At 38.6% G+C, this 12,178-nt stretch overlaps 1 protein-coding gene across 5 annotated transcripts in view; it reads right to left on the reverse strand.

Annotated features, from left to right (window-relative positions):
- The window catches only part of WDR20 (WD repeat domain 20), a 45,725-nt gene that overhangs the window by 16,459 nt on the left and 17,088 nt on the right, over positions 1-12,178 (reverse strand). For all 5 annotated transcript variants that reach the window (XR_005701472.2, XM_040068309.2, XM_040068310.2 and 2 more), the window contains exon 2: positions 1,421-1,603. Coding sequence is in view for 4 of the 5 variants with exons in the window: in XM_040068309.2 (XP_039924243.1) it covers positions 1,421-1,603 (183 nt within the window). In the remaining variant the exon portion in view is untranslated. The remainder of the gene's footprint in view (positions 1-1,420; positions 1,604-12,178) is intronic.

Here is a 12,178-nt window from a genome sequence, read left to right on the forward strand (position 1 = left end):
GTATTCCACCAGAAGTTTTTCTCAAAGGAACTTAGCTCAGCTACAGGAGTGGGAACTACTCTGTGATATGAAACCAGCTGTTTAGAGTATGTCTGCTACCCTTCTTAGTATTTATACAAGAATAAATAAATTTGGGGGGGATGTGGGTGCTAGGATAGTGCTAAAATTAACATTTCAACTACTTATACAGAGGTTTCTACCAACAGACAAAAGATTCATTAAAAGATTCTCCAGCACTGTTTCCCACTCAACACAAGCAGAGACAGAGCAGCTGGGACAAGGCCAGGTAGGAAGAAAAACGCCCCTCTTCTGATCTACATGTAGCTACTTTTAGAAAGCTGAGGAGGAATTAGATCTAATTATAAAACATCCCCAGTGAGAACAATACTTCAATCTTCTTTGCACAAGGAAGGAGCAAGGCGACACATCTCTCTGAGGCGGGAAAAGGCACACTTTGAAAGCTGAGCAAGGCTTAACTTCATCTGTAAAGTTCTAATCCAGATTTGAAATTCCAAGAAATAAAAGAAAAACAAACAAACAAAAACCAATCCAAGAGACCTGGAAACCTCTCTACAGAGCTAGATTAAAACAAAAAAAGGAGCAAAAGAACAATCCCCAAAAGAAAATCATCTCCCCCAGACCACCCAAATTGCCATAGCTTATCCTGTGCAGAAAATGCTGTCACAATTCATCCCAGTTATTGGATTTCTTTCCTTACTAGCATCTGGACACTTACTCCTCTAAGAATGTCAATGCAACCAGATACTCAGAGCCAGTGATCCTGTAACTGGGCATTAGTGCTCCCCATAGTACTCCTTCTATCTTTCCTTATTGCACAGCAGCAGGAAAAGCAGATGGAGAGTTTCCTTCCGAACATCACATGGCCATGACCTCATAAACCCCCAGCATTTCTGTGCACTCAGCTTTACATCCTACTCTTATCCAAGCAAACCTTTAGGGATACTTGATACAGGCAGTTTCTGCTGTGGTGTGCCAACCAAAAATATCTGTATTTTTAACTTACTTAGTATTTTGACTATAATATATGAGTTAAATAGCAGCTAAAAATTTTATTCTTTGTTGGCAACCAGAAGCCTCAGAAACAACTGAATTCAGAGCACACAGAGCAACATTTAGATTTGTAGATCTTATTTCCATCTGTAAACTGTCCTCAACCCTAGTTACAGTATTAACCAAACCAGAAAATCCTAATTTTTAATCTTGAACCCCACAACGTCTTTTCACGATGAACAGCATGTTTATGTAAGTGCTCCAAGCCAATGGAACAGCTGAAAAACAAAGGCAGTGACTGAACAATAGGCTACAAAGGCAAATGGAGCCACATCCACTGAACTTTGAAAAATCTAGGAACTTCAATATCAGATACATTGCATGCAACAATATTAAGATTTCTACTTACTTCCTCGTTAAATAATTTGCTAGTTTCTTTTTTAATAGGGTCTATAAGTTGGACCTGGCCTGCAGAGAAGCCCACTAGAAGAGACACACTTTCTGCTGTGGCTGTTAAGTGATTGAAGTCATGGCATGTAGGCTGTGTTCCTTTGTATATCCTTTTGTCTATTGGTTTACTCAAGTCCGCAGCCTGCAAAGAGAGCAAACAGAATTCAGACAGTTTATCATAATATGTGCTCATAACCACATCTATTTGAAAATAATGTTTATACCACACAATTTATGCAGTCACAAAACCCTACTTTAAAAAGCAGCTCTGCATTTACGAGACATCCAAGATCTTGTCGCAGTGTTTCTCTCTTTATATTACACAAGTATACAAACTACACCTGCCCTTGCCTTTGCACCTACAACACGTGACAAACCAATGACAACCACACAGTAGCACGGGCTCCTCTGAGTCCTCAAGATACCAGAAAGCTTCTCCTGCCACAAGAGCCATCACAGAGACAAGGTACCTTCTACTTTTCTAGCAGCACTTTCTCAGTACTGGCTACAACCAATTTTGCATTAAAAATACTATATTCTCAATCACACAATTCTTGAACTCTATCCTTTAACAACACGCAAACAAATGACATTATTCTCCATAATCACAAAAAATTATCAACCAGCTCCAAAGGGAGCATTTTCTAGGAACAGTGACTCAAGATACTGATACTGCGATTATAAAATACATTTTACACCACTGAGCTACAAAGTAATTTGATTCTGAAAACAAAATTCAAATATAGCTCAGACAAAATAAGTACTAAAAAACCTGAGGAATTTCAGTATAAACAAATTAAGACCTAGCACTCAGTGTCAAAAGAATCAAAAGGAACAGAAAAGCAATTTAAAATGTTCCCTCACTTGTGTCACCTGTGTTTATCCCCATATTACTTCTGAAGAGACAACTAAATCTTTCATCATCCAGAGATTAAACCCCACACATTTAATATGCAAGATCATACATCAGGTTCAACCTTGTTTTTTAACCTCCCTATTTACTAGGTTCAGAGTCTGTAATTAGAAAGCTGCAGATACTCAACAATATTACAGGCCTCACATGTAGCTGAGATTTGGGGCTCAGATTCTAATTCTAATATATACTTTTTCAGTATATTTAGTCAGAGGAAATCAGGCCAGCAATAAAAGAGAAAGTAAACAAGCTTCAGATAAAACAGAATTGCTCCAGAGCATTAAACCTTGGGAGGACAAGGTCTGAGGAACAGCAGATCTTTGGTATTCATAGAACTACACGGAGAGAAACTAGACCTGTCAGTAAGGAAAATCCTAAGCAGCTACACAGGTGAGCCATTTCCAAGGCAAATTTAACTACAGGATATGCATGACAAGCATTTATACACAACAGTAGTAAAGCTGCACTTATGTTTTGCAGCATATATTATAAACCAGTTTAATCAGGTGTACAGTCTCCTAGTTAAAACCTCCAAAATGAGATGATGTATTACAATTTTTGAAGTCAGCAGACTAAAAGGTTACTCCCCAGAGTCCAGAGATCCATTATAAGCTAAAAGAGAATATTACCAATACCCTTCAAGGAGAAATTAAATAGAATACTAGTTCTACTGGGAGATGGCAGAATAATGCACATGCCTGCCACAGAGCATTCACAGGCTGATATAAGTCTGATTTGAAGCTGAAAGATCAAATCCTAAAGGCCTTGCAGTTACATCTTAGACTGTGTAACTCTCCCTTGTCCTGTATCACTACAAACAAGTGATGTCAAGAGAGAACTCTCAGAATTGGGGTAGCATTTCTACCTGGAAGAGCTACACAAACACATAGCCATACCTCAAATAAATGCAAAAAACCAAACCTATGAATCTCCAAGTTCTCTCCTCTGGACAGAAATTGCAGCAGGACTCAATGCCTAAGAATGATGATCCATTCTAAAGTAAATACAACTTGGCCTGAATCACACTGAATGACCAGAGAACCACAGACTCTCCCAGCCAGCAGAGGACACAGGCATTACCACCTTCTTCTGAATCTTCACTGTCCCTTGAAGCAGCAAAGAATCAGTATGTTCAAACTATACCTTGCTTTTTTGTCTGGGTGAGGTTTCACATCACTAGCTTTGGTTTTTGTTGTCCAACAACTTTGGTGCGACTGAAGTTCCCCATGTCATGAAATTGTGTGATAATAAACCTAGCAACACATGAAATTCTGATAAATTAAAACTAAACATAGACTTCACTGTGCTTATTCTAGCTGTTCCCTGGGAACCAGATGGCAGTAAGAATCTGTCTGAACTTAAATGGAGTATAAATAAACTAATTCAACCCAGAATTAACCAGGCTTCTACTGATAGGGATGCTCTGCCTTTTACTTACATGCACCTACTGCTTTCAGTTACAGCACAGTTGTCTCATGGAGACAAATCAAATCTACAAGCACTAAACTACTGCTTTGGTCTAGATATCTCTCAACTGAAAGAGAGTGGAATCAGTGGGCACAGGAACTAGGAGACATTTTCTTTATTTCTGCATGAAGGTTGCTATTGGATTTTGCTAAGAACAAGAAAAGTGCTTACTCATAAAATTCAATCACGCCTGGGACTCAGCGTTACATCAGCTCACCACTAAGCCCATTTGCTCTTTAGTGGAAGATGTGATTCTTTCACAAAAAGAGAAAAGCTTTTACATTAGATGTGTGTCCATAAAAAACTGTCAAATCTGACACTCTTTACTGAACAATGTGGTATGAACTGCCCCCTGTGTGGAAGTGGTGACGTACTTTGAAAAAACCCAGAAAAATCTTGGGATTAAGTGTTGCCAGGCATGGAGGTTAAAAGCACAGGAGCAGGCACCCTCAAGACAGCAGCTGGCAGCAAGCTATTTGCACACTTCCTGTCCCAATGCCTTCAAGATTTTCTTCTGAAAAACACTCAGCACTATTCCAGCTTGCTCACTCTGAGAAACTTCTGTTGTGGACCATCCATGACAAGAGCAATGCTTTCAATAATCATGACTGAAAGCAGAATAGGGCAGCTGATGCAAGGCAAGGACTATCAAGACCATCCTTAGCTGTGTAGGCCTTGAAGTACATCTCAGTTAATCAAGGCTCTGGGACTGGCACCTTGGACAACCGATACCTGTGCTAAAAGTCTGTTCCTTCCAACACAGAGGTACTGTACCCCCTGGGCAAAGAGACAAAGAAGAACCGTTTTCAGGTAACAACAGGAACCTCACACACATGTACAAAGCCAGCAACACAGCTGAACAGAATTGCTGTACCTTGGGCATCAACAGCTTCCAAGCACTGTCTCTGAATAGATCAAAACTCTGCTTTAAGAGAACGTCACACTTGCTCACAGAAGAAAAACGGAACGTTTAGGTTTGTGTGATGAATTAGTACTCTAGTAATAAAACATGAACCATCTAACTGTTTGGGGGACTTCCTATTCTCATTTAGTTAACTCTCACAGCACACTGTTTAAGCAAAATTACTCCCACTCTGCTGGGGAGGGAGGGAGGAAAAAAAAAATCCAACCATCTAACAGAAGCCCATTCACCCTGGATTCATGACTTCCAGTAGAAGGGCAGTCAAATGGAATATTAATCACAGCTTTAACTACACAAACATTAAGAAAAAAATGGCAGAAAAAAACCAACAAAAACCAGTTTAGTCTGAAGCAAATATTTAAGTATTCAAATTCTGATGTCTGAAATGTCTAATTAGGATGGGCATCAATAACCTTGGTTCTCTAGCTGTATGTAATTCTAAGGTCAAAGCCAAAGATTAATATCTATCCAAGATTTATTTTATTGATCCAAGACTTAGAGCTTTCATAATAAGATTGCCGAAACAGTGAATCATATTATTTTAAGTCAGCATTTAATCACACTCCTTCACAGATGTTATTTCTTCCTCTATCTTTTACTAACTTACATTTGTAGCTTTCTGTAAATTTTACTTGAATGAAATGTGTCATACATGTTACAATTCTTTCCAAGCTGAAAACATTGCCAAGATACTAAATTAATAACTTTCTTAATTTATTCCAGGTAACTTCAGCTGTATTCATCTAAAGGCTTCCGTTAGATACCAAATAGTATTTAATATTATATTTGCCCAGAGACTGGCTTTCAATGGGTCATAGCTGTGAGACAAAACAGTGAAGTATTTAATAAAAATTTTACTGCCAAAAAATCCTCTTAAGAAAATCTCTCTTGTCCAGAGAATTAACTGATCCTGAGCAGCAGATTTGCTATGTATGCATAGCTCTAGTGCACAATAAAAGAGAAGACACACAGAACCAAGACAATGTTCTTTTGAAAACAATTGCCTCAATATTTCTGGAGCTTGGAATTCGTGACTGATTACCTGTAACTTGCTACTTCTTCCACACCTTGCATTAAATCCAGGGATTTAACGGTCCTTAGTCTAGAAACAGAACAATTTGAAAAAGCTGTGCTTGTTATAATGCTGCACTAGTAACAAAAGAAATCAACTCTTAGAATTATTACTAAGTGAGTTTCGTTGAACTTCACACACGCTCTTTAAAACTTAGGCAAAAAAAGAGGCAACACAACCCTTGCTGGAGCCCTCTGCTTTCCAGAATCTCCTGTGAATAGCACAGAACCCCCCCAACTTGCTCACTGCATTAGTGAGGACAGGGAAAACTAAGCTTGTTTATTCTTCCTCCGTGTCTGTGCTGCTCTCCTCCTTCCTGCAGAGCCAGCCGAAGGACAGAGAATGCTGAGGAACGCAAGAAAGCGGAGTTATCCCAGGCACTTTCATAGAACTTTCTGGCCAACTCCATTCCTTGTTTCTGTACACAAGTTTCTGACAGAATTACCAGAGTCAATACTTCCCACTGGAAATCTATTTTATTACCGCAGGAGTAGATTTCCAGATTTTTTTTTGTTTTATAGCCCAAATACAGATCACTTAATATTAGCAACAGAATAATTTGTAGTTACATCACTGTTGTTTCAAGCTGATCTGATCTCACAGCTGACCCTGCTTGGGGTTAGACTGGACACTCGAAGAGGTTCCTTCCAACCTGAATAGCCCTGGAATCCTAAGCCTAGGATCAACCAAAGCCGCAGCAACAGAACCACTCCCAGCTTACTTAACAGGTCTGGTTTGCATCTTAAAGGAACTTCAAGAAGCAAAAAATCTCCAGGAACAAGTTGGTTGTCTTTCCCTATAAAGACCACTGATGTAGGGCAAAAGTTCTGCTTAGTTTATATAAAATACACAACAGAAAGTCCAGGCAACACTTCCTGTAAGTACAAAGCCCCAACAAAACACTCTTCAGTGCAGCTGACAGTGCCACAGCCTGTCAGGAACAAACTGGCTGCTACAAATATAACTGCACGTAAGCTGACAGGCTGCTGATTTGGCTTTCTCGGTAGAAAGTTTAGTCTGGCAAGAACTCACATCCTCCCTTCAGATCCAGCATCGCTTCAGACTCATAAACCTTTCAGGTAGTGTACAGCTCAACACATATCCACTTCAGAAACTCCCCCCAAAAACCTACAATAGTTTAAAAGCTTCTCAGCTTTCACTTAGAAACCAAAGAGAAAGAAAAACATATGGTAAAAATTCTCGTTAGGATTCCATAAAAAGCCAGTAGACCATCACTATTTGTAAAGTTGCCCTATTTATAGCCACAATAGGTTTCCTAAATATAAGAGTAGTTTCTTAAATAAAGAGCTGCTTTTTCCATACCTGAGTGATGTGCTTAGTTTCCAGGGTTGCATAATAGGCGTTGTGTGTGTACACAGAGTAGTTTTAAATGTCTCCTGAGCCTTGCAAAGCCATTAATGCTAAGGAAATTTTAGGTCTTTATATTGCATTCAATGTACCTGCTTTATATTAAAGTCACATTTCTAAACTTCAATAAAAACATTATTTTCAGTTTTGCATTTAAAATTCGGCTGATATTTCAACTCCAAGAATTGAAGCATCAATAGCTTTGCCACTCACAATACCGCTCCTCATAAATGAGTTCCTGTATCTTTGCAGAAGGTTTTTTATAAGTTACAAAGCACTTGATTAAATGCTGAACAGGAACACTAAAGGCATGTGACAGTTTCTAGGATACTCTGTAAGAACAGCTCTGCTAGTAAAACAGGGACACCAAGTAATTTTATTTAACCTAATTTTTTTTTCAAGTATTCCACACAATTCATCCATAACAAAGTCTTAAAGATCAATTTTGTACAAAGCCGCTTTCAAATTTGGGAAGCTACTTGATATTCTTCTCCCTCCTAGATTTAATTCCCACTTGGGGCCATACAAGACGCACATGACTTTTGAAAGGAGAAAAACATTACTTAACAAGATTTAGGCATTTATTCATACAGCAGACAACTAGGACCACCTACATTTAGAGAAAAGCTCTAGACCAGATAACTGGACATAAATCCATATTTAGGCAGAGATCAGTGCAGTTTTCTGAAGGATCCAATAAAATAATCATATTCTGTTTCCGGAAGAATTACTCTAAGCACTCAAACAGAGCAAAGAGCACGCACTGGTTTGAAATAAATCTATGTCATACTAACTGAACCGATGGTTATATAATTGGCAACTCAAGAAAGTAGATGTGAACACCATAAAGAAGGCACATAAAGGACTGTTTGATTTACAGCTTATCATAACAATGTTAACTCAAATTTAGTAAGGCCATAAACCAAAATATTTCTGTGGTTACAGTACAGATCAGCACATTCTTTTGGAAGTTGTCTAAGGTGAAAGCACCAGGCTACCAATAACCCTAGAAAAAGTAGATATTTTTAAAAAGTGTTCAAAACCTCAGAAAAGCAGACTCAAAAAGAAACTGTTTGCAAGTCCCCATTCACTTCACAGGTGTATAAAGCATCAACTTACTCTTTGTTTATAAGACTGAGCAAAGGGCACTAAAACAGTATAGAAATATTAACACATTTGAACTACTGCAGGCCACGGAGGCTAAGGGAAGTTCAAACAAGGTTTTGAACCCCTCCATACAAAAATCCCTGTCTTCTGAGCACAGAATGCTGCTGCTGCCTCCACCTGTCATAATCCAAGAGAGGTCTGAAGTCCCTGAAATTGTTCCTTTGGAAATTTGAAGCATATTCAATTCAAGGTGTTACTCACTTGGTAAAATTTTTACCCATGCTGACACTGCTTCTTTAGAGTGGAAGACCAAAACACACAACTTGTGACAATGCTGTTCAAAGAGCCAGGTCAGACCCAAATTGTTCTAATGAACTGACCATGACACGGCTCTCCAGGGCACGTCCTGGTCAGTTCTGACAAGGTCTGAGAGCTTAGAACCTCCAAAAGAAACCCAGCAGCCTGTCCGCTCCACAAGCTGACCAGAAGCACTTCAAGCAACTCCAGCAATCTTCAGCTGCACTATGATCACACCACTAAAGCTTCAGGCAAGTAACAGGACACTGTAACTTTTCAAAAAGTGCTTGTTTCTCCATGTTTAACCAAGTCAATTTTTTATTACACCTGCAGAAGAAAACCTGCTCCCTTTGCTCACTAAAAGCACTTGAATTACACACTTTGCACAACACTGTTTTACTATGAGACAAAAAGAATGTATGAGCTTTAACTAGCTCCCGAGCCTCGAAACAATCCCCCAGAAACCCATGCTGAAGAAGAGCTAACTAAAGGGGTATTCCACAGTTCCTTCTGCAAAATTCCCCTCATCATGGGTGCCAGCTAATGACACGATCAACTCAGATAAAAACTGAGACTGTGAATCCAGTGTTAAGCATTTGGTCACACTAAATCTGTAAACAGGCTAGTTAAACAACTCTGAATAAAGTCACTGTATCACACATTCCCAACAGACATGAACTGAATTAGATGTTCTATTTTGGTTTAAGCAATTACTTGCCTTTTTTTTTTTTTCTTTCTTTTTCTTTTTTTTTTTTTAATAGGAAGAAAGGAGAAGAAGCTCTGATATCAGCATTATTGTCTCTTCCCAGTGCCTGGTCTGCAGAACTTTGGTTCTACTGTAACTCAGCCTGCTGGATAAAAACCTCCCCAGCAGAACCCTGATTCAGAACCACGTATGTTGTGCATGTGATGCAGACACCTTCCTCCTCTTCTCCCCCTACTCAGCTCTTTTTAAGAACATATGTAAGAAAGAGATCTCACTGTGCAGTTTTAAGTTCAAAATAATGATCTCTCAGGGCTATTTATAAACCATGGGTGACAGGTCACATTTTTACGCTGGTCTCCCCCTCACTGGCTTAACAATTAAGACACAGATTTAACAAGTCATAGCACATCCATACTTCATAATCATGGACTCCAAACTGGACTTTGTTGCCAGTACTTTTTACTCCAGTACCATTTCTTAAACAGTGGGCAGAGACACGTTCCCGAAGTTAACTCATGAAGTCAGCTGCATTAATGGATTACTGTCCATCCTAGATTTCTTTCATGAAGCCATTTAAATTGCAAATATGGAAGTTTAATAACCCTTACAGGAGTTTGGTGGGGGGGTTTTTTGCATTAACTACTGCATGGAATTGAAAAAATTGCCAGATTTTAACTCCCACTTCCTGTTCATTATTCACTTATAGAGGCAAGGTACCCTGATGAGTTAATATGTGGAAAAAAATGTCAGTCCTGAATTTTGCTCCCCTCTGATTTTACTGAACACCATCTTGTTCCCAGGAAGAGACAATGATGTCTAACATTCCTCATATACACAGCACTTACACTGATTACTAGAGTAAGCAATCCTGTCCTCAATATTTACGCAAAAGTTTTCAGATGTCACAATTTTCACCACTTCTCTGAATATCTCCATAATAAGACATTTTTATAGGCCTGTAAGAAGAGATTTATACATGTATGATTTTTTTCTTGTTTCTAACATTCTTCTCCATTCCATTTCTTAAAGAAATAAGTATTTATTAGAAATCAAGTACTAATCAGTTAAGGCAATCACCAATATCAATCCCCTCTTTTTGTGCGGCTCCAAACGGACTCAAGTATTTTCCTCCACTCTGTGCCACCAAGAGATTAGTGGGATCACATACTGCTGCTCATTCAAGTAGCCTAACTGCATCTCCCAAGTTTCTTACAGTTGCCTCTTGCCAGTTAGCCAGTCAAACCAGTCCATCTTCAACTTCTGCTGCTCTTTCCCTTTTACTTCTTTCCCTGAAGTTACAGATATGCCACATAACTATAAATTACCATATGTTAAACTTAGTGGGATGAAACATTTTATTTACTGTTGCTAATAGTGGCACAATTCTTCTCTTCCTGTGGCCTCTAAATTCTTACTTTCCTTTGAGTTAAGCCCTAGTATAATCTTCCAGATGTTTTCATGTTCCACTTTTGTTTTAATTAAAAAGTGCTCAGTAAGTCCTTTTTAAAGAGGTCAGCAAAAAGAAGACTAACCTGTAATTCAATATAACAGTTACTGTTCACAACAAGAACTCCTGAACACCAAATCATAAACTGTTTGTTCCATCACCTCCAACATTTCGTGTTCCAGTAACTACTTCCCAGTTATGAAGACAGCAAGCCTCCCTTCCCAAGAGACCATGTGTTATAAAGACAGGCAAATTCATCACAGTTTCTCAGTAATAACCTAAACTGCTTTCCCTGAGCCTCCAACTGCCTACCATAATCTCCAATCCATGTTATGCAATGCATAAAGTGATGAGGTAGAGTCACATGTGAGGGTAGGTGCTCATGATCACAATGCCCAACTCCAGCTCTAACCTCCATCTTCAGGAAGTCTTTAAAAGTAGCGTCTCCCTCAAGCCACAGATCAGCTTTCTGTGTAACAGCTTCCCTTTGGGGGATGAGACTTTGGTGAAGATACATGGAAATATACATACTAATTTATATTCAGAAAGAGAAAAATAACAGCATGATTTGCATGTGACCACACCTATGGAAAACTGTACAGCAAGTCACATGCAAAAGGATTGGATTCTGCCACAACATCCTGATAGGACCACAATACCAAATACTGTGTTCACAGTAAGCTGATTACACAGGGAACCTATCAAACTGAAAATCATCCCATTAAAATACTCACATAAAGATCTTGGTTCCAGGTAGCAAGCCTTAAGACAAACAACCGTGGGAAAGTGAATTAAATATGGCAAGATATTTAATATACACAAGTAATTAAAGGATATATATGCAATCAGGAACATAGACAAACCATTAGATACACAGAGATCATATACATACACCCATCATATGTATGTGATCTAACAGACATATAATCACTAACAGACAAATTTTAGAGAGACAAGACTGAGTAATCAGTGAAACAAGGCATTGCACACTGAAAATATGTCAGCCTTGATTACAGTACTTAAGCAATTCAATTCCTCTGTCTTCAAGAGGCTACTCTATTCACTCAATGCCCTTACAGTTAGAGGGCAAGACAACAAAGAATCTCACTCTTCCCTGCTTGTGAATATAGCCTCCTTTGTGCAAAACTCTGGTAATTAAGATTTGCTTAATAAAATAGGATTTTAAAACTGTATTCTTTGGGAAACAGTCTCCAATAAATTAAAAACAAGTATATTTGCTCTCTGAAGTAATTTTTTCAGTTTACAAGTTTTCTTTTGTGTATCTTAGTTTCCAAACTTTGGCATGAATTTCCTACTGTGTTTGCCATGGTAACCAAGCAGCCTGAGCCTCTACTTGAAATTCCGTTTAACTCTTTAGCATTGCATATTGATCAAGACACACTAACTTCAAAGAGTGA

This window comes from Hirundo rustica, chromosome 6, assembly GCF_015227805.2.
Source record: "Hirundo rustica isolate bHirRus1 chromosome 6, bHirRus1.pri.v3, whole genome shotgun sequence".
Classification (NCBI taxonomy): Eukaryota; Metazoa; Chordata; class Aves; order Passeriformes; family Hirundinidae; genus Hirundo; species Hirundo rustica.